The sequence below is a fragment of the Lactuca saligna genome, chromosome 2 (genome assembly GCF_052625555.1).
Source record: "Lactuca saligna cultivar CGN05327 chromosome 2, ASM5262555v1, whole genome shotgun sequence".
NCBI classification, from domain to species: Eukaryota; Viridiplantae; Streptophyta; class Magnoliopsida; order Asterales; family Asteraceae; genus Lactuca; species Lactuca saligna.
Window position 1 is genome coordinate 56,020,452 of NC_136418.1, and position 17,957 is coordinate 56,038,408.

Sequence of the window (17,957 nt, forward strand, 5' to 3'; positions counted from 1 at the left end):
TCATCCTAGGACCTCTCAAACATGTCTTGAGCGTTTTTTCATGGAACACAACGTCCCATAAATTAATGAATACTCCCCAAAAATGTTGCGTTCCATTCCTTCATCCGAAGATGACCTAGAAACCCATGCTTATCTGATGCTGATTTACATCATGAAAATGTCCAAACTCGAAACATTTTTTTTTTCCGCTTGATTTGTTTGATTAGACCCATGATCAGTGATCGATGCAAAAAGTTTAAGTAGTGGTGGCACCAAAAAAAAAAAAATTCGAACAAATATAAAATAGTAGTGGCACTTATATTTTAACACGTTATACCTATTGAAAAAAAATGTTACACTAACGACCATAATCAGAGTGGTGGCCCGGGCACTACATAGATCTGCCAATACATGTGATATTACCTTGGGTTGATATGTACGTCCTCATACAACCCTTGTGGATATGTTTTAAACAATTCATCAAAGTAAAACATTCACAGACAAACATATTTTAATTCAACCAACTAAAAGTAATTTATTAACCAAAAATGGACCGACCAATGAATATCTTCTATGTATATTATACAAAATACAATAAAAGCTTTTAAGGTTAATATCACAGTAAAGAGTGGTTCTTGATGCTAAATAAACGATAGCAAGTTATTTTCCAGGGGCCAACAGGTAATACCTGTATAAATTAGGGACCGCTAAGCAATTGGCTTTAACTTTTAATCGTTCTGTAGGTTAAAGAACTGCAGGTGGGTTTTTCAATCAGCGCGCCGGAGAAACAGAGGCCAAAGCAAAGTCGCAAATGGAATCAACCAAAGACGCAGCAACGATACTGGACGTGAGGTCGGTGGTTGAAGCAATTTCTACTGATGACGATAATGCCCCTGTGTACCAGGTCGAAAGCCTCTGTATGCGCTGCCATGAAAATGTATACTCTTTCTCTCCTTCTACCCCTTCTCCTCCACACACACACACACACACTTATACATACATATGTGATTATCTCAACTCGGACAATAAGAAGCTACAGGCTAATTAGGGCTTGAAATATGATGTTTTTTCTAATTTAAGAATTGTATGAAATTTACACTTCCTGAATAAACGTATGGCATAGGTGTGATGTTCCTGTTAGGTTTTCATTTGGAGGCGCTAGGTTTTAGTGCAAATTATTCAGAGGTTGATGTCGTTTGTTTTTATGAAAGAGAAGTGTTGCAAGTGCACGACTTTTAGTTGTTTCAGTTTGACACAATTTTTCAGTTATTTATGGCTGTTACAATTTATAAAGTTAATACTTTCTTGTACTCCTGTCCCAAAAAAATTCAATTTGACACATATCTTAGTTATCAGTACCTAAAATACCACATCATAACACAAAATCCATAAAACTTGTGTAATGCAATTAATCTAGTAAATGTATCTTAGCTGTCGGTTATTAGCAACAATTCAATTTGCAAAAGAAAAAATCTTTTCACAAAAGGAAAAGTTGCATACAGTTTGATCATTAGTATAACAATACCCAAGTTGAATTCATTTGTGAAAAATGTCTATTAGTGCTGGTATGTTTTATTTGGCAACTGGATGAAAGAATTTATAGCAATGTTGACACTAAGTTAACTCACTAGCATTTGATATTACAAGCTGTATTGTCTCTCAGTTTATGGCGAATTCATGCATGTATGTATCTGGTTTTGCATAAAGATTGAGACTCTGACATTGTTTATATCAACAGGGGACAACAAGATTTTTGTTGACATTGATTCCACACTTTAGAAAGGTAAAGTTAACTTTGAGTACTCCTAAGTAGTTACTCTTCAGTTATATTAATTTGTTTGCTGCAAATTTGGCATGAAAAAGTAGGAAATCGATCTATTTGTGGATAATTTTAAAAATGAACTTTAGTTCCTTGTTTCTTTTTTCCCATTAAGTGATGTTTGAATAAATGATGTTTTTCAAAACACCTGAGAAAATGACAACACACTTGGGAAAACGAAAGGATAAACTGAAGGAGGGCAAATTAGTAAAAAGTTAAAGCTAAGTTTTTGTTTTCAATGCAGATCTTGTTGTCAGCCTTTGAGTGTTCTCATTGTGGTGAGAGGTAAGTTGTTTCAACTTTTTCTCTTAAAGCATGTGATACTTGTAACAATAATAAATTTAAAATGTTTATTTATTTTTTTCATTAGGAATAATGAAGTGCAGTTTGCTGGTGAAATACAGCCTCGAGGGTCTCGTTACTGTGTAGAATTTAAATCGGGTGATCAAAAGGTTGAGGAAATAGAATTGAATGCATAAGGAATCAAATCCATTTTACTTTGCACTCAAATTTTGTTTTTTTATTAAAATAGACCTTAAGAAAGTGAACTACATTACCTGTTTTTGGTAAAAAGAATATATGTTCCCTGCAATTTTCCTTTTTTTTTTCACAAACATATATGGGAATTTCATTTATTATAAAATTATACTTATGTTTTTCTTTGGCCAAATACAGATGCTTAATCGACAAGTAGTGAAGTCTGAAACTGCTACAATTAAGGTACTTCACTGTGTTCAGTTTTACTTGAAAGATTCAAATTTTGTATATACTTTGTAATCATTTTTCTTATTGATATTATTATTAGGTATGCCATAGTGTGTTATTATATTACCACACAAAAAAACAACTTTTATCTTATTGTAAGGAACTCTTATGCTTCAAATTCTGTTAAATTAACTTCTATTTTGGAGACTAACTTGTATTTTATTTGTTAAAACTGCAAATGCTTATAGCAAATGAAAATAACTTTTTTCTAATTTACTATTTGTGTTTCTGATTTCTCCATTAATAATGAAGCTTTATGCAGGTGCATCTTGGTTAATGGTTTACACATTATTGTTAATGTTTTTAGCAAGTAAAAAAACAGCTTTGATTTTATATTCTTCTGGTTGAATATATATATATATATAAAGGAAACTGCATTCTTTTACCCCTTAAGTTTGATTTAGATTAATGATGAAAGAATGTTGCACTTATGCTTTTCCCAAAGTATGTTGACTTCCTTTTTTTTATGTTTGTAGATTCCTCAGCTGGAGTTTGAGATTCCTCCAGAAGCACAACGTGGATCTTTATCAACCGTATGTTATATATCTAGTGTTCATGACTACATTTATTTGGAACATAAAAAAAATTAGTTATTCATATTTACATGGTCTTTTGTTAGTGTTATTAATATATGATTAATGATACTTAACAATTGGATGTTACACATCATGTCAATGGGACAAAATTTGCAATTTTTCTCCTGCTCAAAGAGGTGAGTCAGAGAGAATCACCCTCGATCTCTTCTCTGTGGAAAAGACGTTAATGCCCTTCTCACCCTCACCATTAAAATAGCCCTAGAAAGCTTTCTAGAGGTATCTGTGATAATGAGCATGAGAGGGAATTCATGTCTTTTTCACTGACAAGAGATTGAGAACGAGTCCACGCCTCACCTTTTTGGAGGGCATTTACGTCTTTTGCACATATGAGAGAGAGATGAAGAACGAGTCCCTGTTCCACCATCTTTCAAAAGGGTATTTATGTCTTTTGGGTCTTGGAGTTGGAGGCTACTGACACATTTAGGCTTATATCTGTTTCAGGTGGAAGGGATATTACTAAGAGCTTCTGAAGAATTGCAAGCCCTTCAAGAAGAGAGAAAGGTAAGTAGTCTTCTTATGATATCACATGTTGTAATTTCATGTGGTCTGACTTTCTTATGTTATTTTATTTATTTATTTATTTTTCTTCAGAAAGTGGATCCTGAAACTGCTGAGGCAATAGACAAGTTTACACTGAGATTAAAAGAGTGTGCAACAGGAAATTTGTCTTTTACCTTCATTCTTGATGATCCAGCTGGCAACAGTTTTGTAGAAAATCCGTAAGTTTCTCTTTTTAATCTACAGAAATATTTGTATAAACTCATGGAATTCAGTTTCATTCCTTTCTGATTTCTTTACATGACTGAAATACCCTTTTTAGATCATATTGTTAACATTGTCATATGCTGGTTTGTTCTTTTATATTTTTCTAAGAATTTGTTCTTGTGTGTGGATAAAATAAATGCATGTTACTGATGTGTAGACTTTATATCTTTACCTAGAAACAGTTTCTGTGAACAAGAAATTAATAAAAGGGTAATTTTACGTATTTTTACAAGTGTTCCTTTAAGTTTTATAAAGAATATAAGAAAGGGTAGTTCTGTAGTTTGTAACTATTTACATTCCAAATCCTTTTAAGTTTTAATAGATTTACAAACCATACAAAATTGTACCTCTATTTATTTGTTTATAATAGAATCCTACTTTCAATTGTTCCTATTACAACATTATACTTACATTCTTTTTTTTTTCTTCTTATTAACATATTTGCCCTTTAACAAATGAACCCAATCATAATTATTTTGATTTTATTTTTTCTAATTACATCACTGTACTTTAAAAATAGGGATTATGAGACAAACTCCCTTAACTTTGCAATTTTTTTTACCCTTTTGCTGATTTTAGGTTCATTAAAACCGGATGTTTGCAACTTTTTGTTTCAATTTTACCCTCTGGTTTATTAAAGCCCTTACATTTGGAATAAATGTTTGGTTTTACCCTTACATTTTCAGTTTTACTGGATAAATTTGCAAAAAGGGCAAAATTGAAGAAAAAAGTTGGAAATTTGAGGCATTAATGGACCTAATAAGTAAAACAAACAAAAACTTGCAAATGTAAGGGTTTTTATGGCATTTGCCCTTAAAAATACCCCCAATTGTAGCAGTAAAAGTTTCTTTATATTAGGATAACATGCTATAATTTAGAATATATATATATATATATATATATATATATATATATATATATATATATATATATATATATATATATATTGCTATTTAGGGTTAATCTCATAAAAGACCTTATATTTTATGTTTTTTGGGATTAAACTTCAACTTTATTTTATTTTTTTTCTGAAAAAGACCTTGCATTTAGAAGGTCGAGGGTTTATTTGGAAGCATTTAGAATGTGAGGGTTTTTTCGAGAAAAACTAAAAAAGTTGAGGGTTTATATGGAAGCATTTAGAAGGTTGAGGGTTTTTTTGGAAAAAAAATACAAAGTTGTGGGCTTTTTTAGAAAAAATGAAAAAAATACAAGGTCTTTTTCGATTTTCAGGGAAAAAATAAAGTTGAGGTTTAATCCGGAAAAAAACACAAAATATAAGGTCTTTCTTGAGATTAACCCTAAGTTTTATAAAGGGCAGTTCTGTCATATTTGTTATTATTTACGTTCCAAATCCTTTTAATAGAGATTCACAAACCAAAATTGTACTTCTATTTATATAAAATCATACTTTCATTTGTTTCTATTACAGCATTGCACTTACATATTTTTTTCTTCTTATTAAAACATTACCCTAGAAAAATCTACCCAATTAATCAACCATTATTATTATTTCAATTTTTGTTTTTTCTAACTAGAGCACTGTCCTTTAAAAAAAGTATCCCAATTATAACATTAAAAGTTTCTTTATAGTGGGATAATTGCTATAACTCTTTTAGAAGTGAAAGTACATTGGTATTTATTTCATTTAACTTATTTTTTTCTTTTTTATTTAATTTTGGCAACAGGTTTGCTCCATCTCCAGATCCATCATTAAGAATTGAGTTTTATGATAGAAGTCACGAGCAACAAGCAACATTAGGATACCTGTTTGATCCTTCACTATCTGCAGAAGTTAACAATCAAACATCATTAAATAATATTCCTTCTGAAGGAGGTGTTGAGCCGCCACATGGGTCAGTTGGGGCAGTGGCCGGGCGGCGGGCAATTGCCCAGGGCAGTACTGTGGAATTTGCTGAAGCTCTCTTTCGATATACTGCTCCAGAAGAGGTACTTCTTTTAACCTTTAATTTGTATAAATTAGGGCTAATCTCATAAACGACCTTTTTTTTTTTTTTTTTTTTTTTTCCGGATTAAACCTTAACTTTATATTTTGTTGACAGGTGATGACTTTTCCATCAACATGTGGTGCTTGTGCTGTAAGCTGCGAGACTCGGATGTATCTCACCAGTATCCTTTGTTTTTTTTTTTTACTTCCATTTATTTGTTTTTTACAGCATCTTACTTTCTTTTCTTTCTATTACATTACAACACTGTACTTTCAATTTTTTTTTTCTTTTCTTATCAAGGCATTGTACTTTCAGTCAATACAAAATTTCATATAACAGTGGGGAACAAAAGGTATAAATTTTCACAACAATGGACCATAAATTGAAAGTTGAAATACTCTTTTTCAAGCATATTTCTTTCAAAATTTTGTTCCACTTGACTTTTATTTAGAAATCCCTTATTTTCAAGAAGTTATTGTCATGGCATCTACTTGTGATGGTTGTGGCTATCGGAATTCTGAGGTTTGTTTTGTAGACATTTCATTTCAATTCATTTCATTTCATTTTTTATACTTCTTTCTCTCACCCCTCCCTTTTTTTGATTTATAGTAAAAGAATTTGTGCATTAAATTTCAACGTTATATATATATATATATATATATATATATATATATATATATATATATATATATAGGTTCAGGTTCATTTGAGACCATTATAATTTTGTGAGACCGTGAGACCAAATCTAAAAATAATTTTAAAATGCAAAATAAATGGAAAAATCCAAAAATTCTTTTTTTAAATATTATTTTTGGAACTTGAATTAACTAAAAAAAGTAAATAAAAAATTAAAAAAAATCCCGTTTTTTTTTGAAAAATACGTGAAATTTTCAAAATAGAATATTACACTGACATATTCTAAAAAATAATTTTAAAATGCAAAATAAATGGAAAAATCTAAAAATTCTTTTTTTAAATACTATTTTCGGAACTTGAATTAACTAAGAAAATAAAAAAAATTCTATTTTTTTTGAAAAATACGTGAAATATTCTAAATAGAATATTACACTGTACATATTCTAAAAATAATTTTAAAATGCAAAATAAATGGAAAAATCAAAAAATTCTTTTTTTAAATATTATTTTCGGAACTTGAATTAACTAAAAAAAAAATAAAAAAATGCGTCTCACGGTCTCACAAAATTAGGCCGTCTCACATGAACCTAACCCTATATATATATATATATATATATATATATATATATATATATATATATATATATATATATATATATATATATATATATATATTCTCACATCACATAGTTTTTCCATTTTCTAATAGTTGAAACCTGGTGGTGCTATTCCTCCTAAAGGAAAGAAAATTTCTGTTACTGTGAAAAACATAGTCGACTTGAGCCGTGATGTCATAAAGGTATGTCCACTTGTAAATTTCAACATACGGATAAATGCAAGAAATAGCAACCTACTTTAATTAATTTGTGTATTATATTTATAGCATCTTACTTTCATTTCTTTCTATTCCATCAATCTACTTTTTATATTTTTCTTATTAACACAAATTACGTTCATAAATTTACTAATTATAAAACGTTATAATTTTAATTTTGGTGTGTCAGTCGGATACTGCAAGTGTAGAAATTCCAGAAATTGATTTGGAGTTGACAAGTGGCACATTGGGAGGTATTGTGACAACTATTGAAGGTTTAATTACAAAAATAAGTGAAGGTAATTTATAATTAATTTCTCTCTCTCTCTCTCTCTCTCTCTCTCTCTCTCACCATTTTACTTTTTATATAAGCCACTGAACTATTATTATCATAATAATCATAAAATAATAATAGTTCAATGGCTAAACCCTAAACCCTAAATTGATCAAAATGTGTTTGTGTATTGCAGCTTTAGAGAGAGTGCATGGGTTTACATTTGGAGATAGTTTGGAGGAGGGTAGAAAAGACAAATGGCAGGATTTCAGAGCAAGGCTTATTAAGGTATCCATTCACACTATTCCAAGCTTCTTTAAATCGTCTACTTAAATAAATGTGGGCATCTCTTGTTTGTGCAAAAAGACGTAAATACCCTTCTCATGAGACAAAAATAGACATCTATCTTTGTTCCAATCAAATGCATCTACAACATGTTCTGTAATATCATGCATAACAAGTGGGGCCCAAAAGAACTGTAGATGCTTTATCAAGTATAGATTTTCCATATTGTTTAAAATTTGAATTTTTATTTATATATTTATTTATTTTGTAATTTGTATGTTGTGTTGTCTAGCTTTTAAGTTTGGAAGAGCCGTGGACCTTAATCATGGATGATGCCTTGTCAAATTCTTTCATTGCTCCGGCTTCTGATGATATTAAAGATGACCATCAATTAACAAGTAAGTTTTTATTTATTTATTTATTTATTATTATAGGATAAGAAAACATCATACAATAAGAAAAAAGGGCTATTTTCGTAAAAGACAAAATGTTAAAGTCTTGTATGATAAGATTTGTTGGTGTTTTATGTTATGCAGTTGAGGAATATGAGAGGAGTTGGGAGCAAAATGAGGAGTTGGGTTTGAACGATATGGACACATCTTCAGCTGATGCGGCTTATAATGCCACGTCATAAGATACCATTTCTAATTAAGGAGAAAACATTTTTGTTATTTTTTTATTTTTAGTGTTTAATTTGTACCATTTTGTATCAATTATGATTTGTGGTTCCCTAGTGAGTGAGCACCCATCACTTTGTATTTATGCTTCTTTTCTGTGGTAGTTTCAAATATGCTTAATATTGTTTTCTCAAAAAGATTTTGATATAGTTTTAGGCCTCTCTTATGCTAGAAATATTAGAACTTGATTTTTTTTGTATTGTGTTTGACATGTACTCAATAGTACAATGAAACGAAAATTATTATCATTAGGTGACCATATTATCTTTCAATCCTTTGTGCAAAAGCTACAAAATTATGAAGCCATGTTTTGCCCTTTTGCCCATGAGAGTCTTAATTTAAACGTTAATATTCTATAAAAAAGGATTTTGTTGGATAGAGTGGTATTACTTTTCTTTATCAATTTGTTATGTAAAATCTACATTTGTCATATAGACGTTCTATATGTTTAGCATTTTATATAATTTATTATTACTAGTTGTAGATAGAAAATACAACACATCATTATTTTCAAGTTGAGCGCACTTCAATTTTAAGTATTCAATCTCCTCTGTTACCTTATCAAGCATAAGAAACATCATATCAGTCATTCTATTTTCCAAAAGATGAACACGTCTCCAGAAAATGAAAATAGACTAAACGAAAAAGTTGTATTTGTTAAATATTTAATTATTCACTTCAATTAAATAAGAAAAAAACTTTATTTTTGGTTCTTGACTTCATCTTTTTTTCAGGTCCTGTGCTCAAATGTAGTAATGTTGGTTCTTATTTGATGTTTCGTTACAATTTTAGTACTTGGAGTGAGAGACATAACTCTGAGATGTTAACTTTTATGAAATTGATCATTTTAACCATTGAACCCAAATTATAGTTTTCTCAAAGATATATATATATATATATATATATATATATATATATATATATATATATATATATATATATATATATATATATATATATAATTGCATTATTATTATTATTATTATTATTTTATTTTTTAAATGTTAAACACTAATATGATACATGAATCAATCAAAATGTGATGAATGTGGGGAAAGAGTTCATTAATCAAAACGAAACACTTGGAATTTTGGTATAAAAAGTAATCCATTAACAAATTTAGTGTAATTTGACAAGTTACTATTAATTATACTAAATTTAGTGTGATAACATGATCTTAATTTTCAAATTTAAATTTGAGAGCTATTTGATGCTGATTGAATTAGATCTGATTGAATAACAACTGACTATTAAATAACCTTTAAATTAAAATAACAGTAAAATACATATCAAATAAGTCGTTAGTGTTTTAAAGTGCACATAATACACTGGAATCTCATAGATTATAAACCATAGCCACGTTTGTAACAATACTCGTTACACACATGCTAATAAAAAATAAATATTTAGTTTGTACACAAAATTTAAACCTCAAAAAGGCTATAACAAGGTTCGACTTATTTACTATTCACATTGACCAATGCTTTTAAATGTGGTGACTCAATATCTTCCAAAACACTTGTACTTTTTTTGTCTCTAATAAACAAATTAATTTTTGACTATTAAATAATTTCAAGAAGGATATATTTAAATTAAACGTTTTTAATTACAAAATTAACATTACCTTTGTAGGCCCTTGAGCAGCCATGAGATTAGGGGTGTGCAAAAAACCGAAACCAAACCAAAAACCAAAAAAACCGAAAAACAAAACCATGTGAAAAACCAATGGTTTGGTTTTTGTTTTAGAAAAACCTATTTTTTAGGTTCGGTTTGGTTTTTCTATATCTAAAAACCAAACAAACAGAATTGAACCGAAATATACAAAATGACATCATTCTATATATACATATCACACCATTAGTAAAGTAATCTATAAAATAATAATAATAATAAATTAATATTCTATAGTGTAGGTGAATAACGTATATGATAGGACAGGTTAGAGGGTTAAATGTCTAAAAAAAGTTTCAAATCATATACATCTTATATTGATTGTGAGAGTCAAAAGTAAAGATATTTTTGATACAAAGAAAATAGTTAACTTTACAATCCCACGATGATTATTTTACAAATGAAAAGATAATTTGCACGCATATAAAAAATAGGCACTAATTTTTTTATTTATTTAACAGTAAGTTCCATTTGTTTAAGTGGACGGGAAATATTGCATATTTGTATTGGAATATATATTAAACAAGAATGAACTTTTAAAATCCATTGAGCTAAGTTTAATAATTTGTTAATGAAAAAACCTAAAAACAAGAATTAACGCAAACAAAAAAAAAAAAAAAAACCAAAAAACCAAGATATAAACCCAAAAAATTGAAAAAATCAAAACCGAAAAAACCGACGATTTGGTTTTTCCAAAATAAAAAATTCAATTTTTTGGTTCGGTTTTGATTTTGGCAAACAATCGAACCATACTCTCCCCTACATAAGATCATAAAACACACGCATGAAGATTTCTTCTTCAACCTACAAAAATATTAAGATGATTCATATTCTTTTAATCTATTTAAAAAGTAAATTACAAAATACAAAATGGTCCAGGTGGTATAATGGAAATTAAATGTGTATTGATATGTTCCTAAGTTTTTTTTTTTTTTTTTTTTTTTTTTTTTTTTTTTTTTTTTTTTTTGTTTCCTCTAAAGTTTGGTCCATTACAATTGGATTCTTATATTTTTTTAAAATGCTGATTTCATCCTTTTAGTAGTTTATGTTAAAAATTAAGAATTGGAATCTAAAGGGATTTTAGAAGGAATAATAATTCCAAAAAATTAAGAATTGGAATATAAATTACTTAAATAAATTATTAGTTTAAATAACGTATTTATTGTATAAATTTTATAGTTATTAATAAAAAAATATAATAAAAATATTTTAATTACTTTTAGAAAAGGTAAAATAAAATGAGAAACATGGCACATAGGAAGACTTTATTATCTTTTCAAAAAACATTGATCATTTTTTGTAAGAGTGGGTAGAGAGGTAGTCATGTAGACTATCTTATCTTAGTGTAACGATTGACTTATTTAGATATATTCTCTACTTATTTTAGTTGTCTTTAGACTAATCTTTTCTAGATATATTTTAGAAACCCTTTAGAAACATCATAGAAGCCAATGAAGAGTATTTTTTGAAACATTTTAGAAAATGTCTCTTACTTCCTAATAGCTATTGTTGGTTATGTTTAAATGGTTTTTTAAATGGTTCATCTATGAGAATCTTGCAATTGAATTAAATATGGAAGATAGGACATAAAATAAATAGAAAAAACATGCTCTAGTTTGTCGACTATAATTCCCCTTTCCCAAGATTTGTTGATTTCTACTTCATCTTAAGTTTTCAGTAGAAAGAATCTACTTGACATGATGCAATTCTTTACATAAATGTAATCAGATTAACAGAAAATAAAAATAAAGAATATATAACAGGAATCAAGAAACTAACAAGAAAATTAGTACACAAACTAGTAAAATTTTGTCATCGAGTTCTTGGCTTCTGCCATATAACATCTTCAAATCTGCAACAATAGAAGTGGGTAAGCCTCAATTCAAACCTGCAAAGGCAGAATATTTTCATGAGAGATGAAAAATGAAGAATTTGAACCTGAAAAAAAAAAAAAACGTTCATATTTTTAATTTTTGTCACCGTTTACGAAATCAAAAACCAAAATAGATGGGGAAAAAAAATGGGAAGATGCTAACAGGTTTACCCTTTAAACAATGCATGAAATTTTATCAAACAACTTTGGGGAAATTCAGAATAAACAAGTCTCTCAATCTTTCAGCAAATGGTAGGTAAAATACATCAAACCATTAATCCTTTCATAGAAGTCATCTTTTTTCCCTTTTGGAGGTTTTGAAAAAGAAAGAAACAAATTTGAGGTGTATGTAAATGTTAGTATGTATATTAGAATGTACCATAATTGAAGGGTTATTTCTACAACTTGTTTGGTTAAGTTCTTATAAATGATGTCTTCAACAGCTACAAGAAAATTCCACAATAATACAAAATTCTCTGCTTATTGTCATAGAAACATAAATACAGGGGAAAAGCCGCCATAAATAAAATAGAATTTACCATTGTAGAGAAGAGATGTATGAGGTGTGTGATGGTCTCCATCTGCATGTGTAGAGAAACTAACAGGAAGAGGATATCGTGTGGTATGGGTGACAGAAAAGGAGAGCTTTAAATAGTAATGTATTTGGAAAGCTACTGGTGTAGTGGGAAAGACAAACCTGGACGTGTGTATAATTAAGGAGAGAATGAGAAGGATGCAGTTGTCCCGATGACTCATCAAGGAAACAGTAGTGTGAGTGATTGACAGATTGTCCTTCACGCAATCCATGGACCATCCACTTTAAACCCGACCCAACGAGCAAAATTCAGCAAAAATCCAGAGAAATTCCCACAAAAAGACTTGCTAAATTGTTAATGCCTCAGCTCATCCACTTTTCCTTAGAATCTAGAGCAACGAGGGTATATTGGGGTGAACCAGAAAAGTTTGGGTAGAGCTGGATGTAAAAGTTGGCTAGGTAAGCGCCTTGTACTAAGAAGAGTAGTTATGAACCTTATAGACCATCCACATGGGGTGGTGAAAGGAGGGCTCCAATTGGTAGAAAACAACCCACAACCCCTTGAGGTTATCCTGCACTTGAAAAAAAAATAGAAAAAGGAATAAATATAGTGATAATTTGATTCTTCGTCACCGTAGTAAATAGGAGAGAAAATAGAATTTCTTTCTTCGTATTTACAAAACAAAAAAAAATAGGAGGAAGCTGTGATACGTTCACTAAAAAAAATCCGTTTGTATCGAATAATTTGTTAAAAAAATTAAATTAAATTTGAGCGAACGATAGGAATTGAACCCGCGCATGGTGGATTCACAATTCACTGCCTTGATCCACTTGGCTACATCCACCCCTCTACTATTATCTAGTATTTCTAGATTTTTCCATTAACAGAAAAAAAAAAGCATATTATTTCTTTCTTATTTTCTTTCTTATTTCTGTAATCAAAGAAATAATCATTTTTATCTATTTTAGATTGAAATTCAATTGTAAATCAAACTTCATAAATTCTCTTGTATAGATGAGAATTTGTCTTTTTCTTTGTCCATTTTCAGCGCTTTGACGAACTCTTCAAAAATTGGTGACAAGAATTTCTATAGCCGTGTATTAGGAGCGATGGTAGTAGGAAAGAAGCTAGACTCGTGTTCTTGAAATCGTCTTGTAGAGAGAAAAAAGAGGAAGACTGAAGTCGATGTAAAATATAGTATATGTAAAATCGAAGCTATGGAGAGAAGGGAGATAGAAGCGGTGGTGGACTACTACAGGTGTTAGAGTTAAAGCACTGGTTCTGATGATTAATTCAAGCTATGTTAAGACACATTGGTCTACAATAATAAATAAATAAAAGTAAAAAACACGTTGGTCTACAATAATAAATAAATAAAAGTACCTGTTTTTTTAGTTGATGAAGTTTTCATCAAAAGAGAGGATAGATAAGTGGAATTCCTTGTTGAAGAAGCTTTGGAACAATTGAGTCTAAATGAGGGATGACATAATACCACCTTTAAAGAAAAAACAAAAAAATACCTTTAAAAACACGCGCTGAGTGCACTCTAAAATCCCACAAAATTTGTTGAAAAATCCTTAGAATTCCTAAAAGAATCAAACATAATTCCTAAACCTCCCCATCAACCCCACTTTCGTTAGATTCTAGAGCCATGCTCTTATATATATATATATATATATATATATATATATATATATATATATATATATATATATATATATATATATATATATATATATATATATATATGGTAAAGTGAATTTATCTAACAACCTTATATAAGTTTAGGTACCTAACCACATCATATTACGTAATTTTGTATCATATTTGCATTGTAATCACCCAAAGTTCTTAAAATTCAACCTTATAATATGATTGCTTCCAAAATCTTTGGATTTTCACCATTATCTTCCTTCAAATGACGTTTTTCTATCGAAGACCCCCTGGTGGGCTTCATATACTACCGTTACAAATCAAATGATGTAGGAAGAATATAATGGTGAATGTCTGAAAATCTTGGAAGTAAATCAAGTTAAGGGTTGAAGTTTAAGAACCTTAGACGATTGTAATGAAAATATAATGCAAAACAATGTAATATAATGTGGTTAGGTACCTAAGCTTATATAAGCCTGTTAGATATAAGGGTGCAAACGAGCCAAACTACTCACGAGCTACTCGGGATCGGATCGTTAAAAGCTCGACTCGAAATCGATTTTAAACGAGGCCGAGCCAAGCTCGAGCTTAATATTAAGCTCGTTTATTAAACGAGCTCGAGCTCGAGCCTATGTCATTAAGCTCAATTAGGCTCGCGAGCCTAAACGAGCCTTTATATAATATAATTTATTATTATTTATATATATATTAAAATAAAAATATATTAGAGGAATTACGGATTTAGGGTATTAGTAAACGAGCTTCTTAACGAGCTTGAGCCGAGCTTAAGCTTATTTAGGCACGTCAGATAAAAAACGAGTCGATCCCGAGCCTGAGCCGAGCTTGGATAATTCTTTACGAGCTCGAGCTGAGCTCAGTACAAGAAAGCTCGAATCGAGCCGAGCTCGAGCCTCATATAACTTAAACGAGCCCGAGCCGAGCCGAGCCTGACCAGGCTTGGGCTCGGCTCAGCTCGTTTGCACCCCTAGTTAGATATATTCACTTTACCTATATATATATATATATATATATATATATATATATATATATATATATATATATATATATATATATATATATATATATATATATATATATATATATATATATATCATTTCGTTATCATTTCATTATTATATATAAAAACCTTATTTTTATCATCCCGCCAACACCACATTTTAAGAGTTGCTAAGGCGCCACGTCAACTACCCTCTAAACGACGCCATGGCTCATGGAAGTATCGATTCCCACCGCCTCATGTTCTCTTACGGCGGTTATTGTGTTTAATTTCACCCAAAACACCACACAACCACTCCCTTTTCTGCGTTTCCCTTTAGCTTCTCCATCGTCAAGACCTCCACTTTTCTCACCCCATAAGTTGGAACCGTCTTATGCCGATAACTTCAATGGGTGTGGCTTTTAGTTTGGAACCTATATATAGAGATCAAGATATCTCAAATGGTAGTTTGATATCGTGGTGCTTAAATGATTATCAAGAACCTTAAGATCTGAAAAGGAACCCTATAATCAATGAATTTCATATTTGATTTTTGATCTTCATCTTCCACATTTCCAACCACAAAACTCGCTAGGCCTCACAAAGGTCAGTAAGCAAACTTCATTTCTTTTCGACAATGATCGGTGGTTGTACTTCTGTCTTCTTTTTTATACTATTAAAATCATATTAGTTAATTTTTACATTTTTCTTTTTGATTTTTGGTTGCAGGTTATGAAAACACTAGGTTTTGTTGCTTAATGTTCTCTGATATCGGTCAAGGTGGGTTCAAAATGAATCCCTTTTTCTTTCACTATCAACAGAGCATGTATTTTTTCCCTCCACTTGTTCTTCCCTCCTTTTTTTTTTTTTTTGCCCATACCACAACACGCATCTCTTATTTTCCTCTTTCTCCACAATCGCTTTTCTTCGAATTATCTCCCTTACGAATTGTTCCATCTTCCCTCCCGTTAGTGGTAGACCAAGAACAATAGGCTTTCAGTGCTCTCATTTCATGTCTTTCCCCATGTTTCATAGCACCCCTGTTTTTTTGAAGATCTTGAGATAGATGCACAGGTACCATAATCCTATTATATTAACTAGCATGCATTTTGATATATTATATTTTGATTAATGGTGATCCATCACACCCTTTCAGAATGAGTTTGGTGTACATGTTTTTAATTTTGGATATAGGTTGGGAGTTGGGACCATCTACTGAAAGTGTGATGATTTTTGGGTGTACCCTAAAGGTAGTCGATGAAATGTGGTTACACGATAGTAGTTGTATAAGTAAATTTATGTCAATTAATGTTGTCATATCTACCTGAAAACATGAGTCATTTGCACCCTTCAGTTCCAGTTACGCACCAAGTTCATGATTATTTTGTATACATGTGTTTGCATATGGTTTGGAAATTATCCTGTCTTGCATTCAAGATGTTACAACTTCACGTTTTATTGGTGATTTTTGCCAACATAGTAACATGCAGTTATGTATTGGAATCAAATATGATCGCGTTTGGTTTGGGGAAGATGTATATAATTTGTGTTTATAAGATTAGAGAAAATCAATCTGTTAAAATCTTTGCTGGGTATGAGAAGGGAAGAAATACACAAGAAGATTTAAGAAAATACATGGTTTAGAAATGGAACTAATTGATGGTTTTTGTTTGGAATATGTCTTATATTGTTATTTTAGAAATATCATAATATAATTATTTGTCAGAATGTGTAATTTCGGTGGATTATGGGTAAGTTTTTATATTAATCCATCACATTCATAAGTTTTTGCAAAAAGAGATGATATATAAAACTTGACTGTTCATTTTTATTGTGATGTTTACAATCATAGCATAAAATATGTGGATACTAGTAATTAAAAAAAGAATAAACTCATGTGCATAAATTGAGATTTGAATTGTAAAAGTTAATTTCATTTATGGTAATAAGTGAAAACTCATAACCACATACACATGATTATATTTTTGAGTTTATAAAGAGTTTTTCAAAAAATATACAAGATTTATAAATGAGTAAATGTGTTTTTCAATAAAAATAAACTTAAAATCTGTTTAGATTACTTTATCTTTTATGGATTTACCGTTTGTGGTAATTATTTCATTTTGTTTTATATGAAATTTTAAGATATTAAATAAGTTTATACTTTATGTAATATGTTAACAGGAAGCGTGCTCAATAACAATGCAACGGAAATGGTGACATAAATTGTGAGATACGCCGTTAGGTATGCTTTTGTTATCAAGTATATATAAAATCCTCGTCGTTTTATAAGTTTTTATAATGACTAAATATGCATTATTTCAAGTAGCAATAACTTTAAAAAGTTCAGTTTTTTTTTTACTTCATGATACATTACAAACTTGGCTATGCTGCCCCTCCTCAACAACCTTACTTGGAAGAGACAACTGTAGATGTTGAGTAATCTATTTTTCCTTATTTTTCTGTATTTTTTTAATTTTTTTCATTAATATAGAGTATAAATATTTTGTGAAATGTTTTCTTTCTTCCTATGGGTATTTTTGATATGGGTCCTTGACTTTGAATGGGCATAATGCAACCAAATAGCAACAAACTTTTATTTATTTGTTTATTGTAGAAATTTACTTTAATTTCTTTCTATTACCACATTGTATTTATTTTCTTTTCTTAT

At 29.9% G+C, this 17,957-nt stretch overlaps 1 protein-coding gene and 1 long non-coding RNA gene across 3 annotated transcripts; both read left to right on the plus strand.

The window, feature by feature from the left end:
• Nucleotides 1-726: 726 nt before the first annotated feature.
• Nucleotides 727-8,705, plus strand: LOC145030983 (uncharacterized). Its single transcript, XM_078979418.1, has 16 exons — nucleotides 727-916; nucleotides 1,718-1,762; nucleotides 2,043-2,083; nucleotides 2,169-2,250; nucleotides 2,474-2,518; nucleotides 3,040-3,096; nucleotides 3,601-3,660; nucleotides 3,751-3,878; nucleotides 5,610-5,871; nucleotides 5,985-6,051; nucleotides 6,322-6,392; nucleotides 7,216-7,305; nucleotides 7,511-7,619; nucleotides 7,791-7,882; nucleotides 8,172-8,277; nucleotides 8,416-8,705. The coding sequence occupies exons 1-16, from the start codon at nucleotides 791-793 to the stop codon at nucleotides 8,511-8,513; spliced, it is 1,479 nt and encodes a 492-aa protein (XP_078835544.1). The 5' UTR covers nucleotides 727-790; the 3' UTR covers nucleotides 8,514-8,705.
• Nucleotides 8,706-15,472: 6,767 nt separating this feature from the next.
• LOC145028889 (uncharacterized) lies at nucleotides 15,473-17,917 on the plus strand. Of its 2 annotated transcripts, XR_013676239.1 has the most exons (4): nucleotides 15,473-15,892; nucleotides 16,016-16,360; nucleotides 16,481-16,536; nucleotides 17,471-17,917. It is a non-coding gene; the product is annotated as an uncharacterized LOC145028889 (long non-coding RNA). The 2 variants fall into 2 exon arrangements; XR_013676238.1 differs by having other exon boundaries at nucleotides 16,016-16,536.
• The last annotated feature ends 40 nt before the right edge of the window (nucleotides 17,918-17,957 follow it).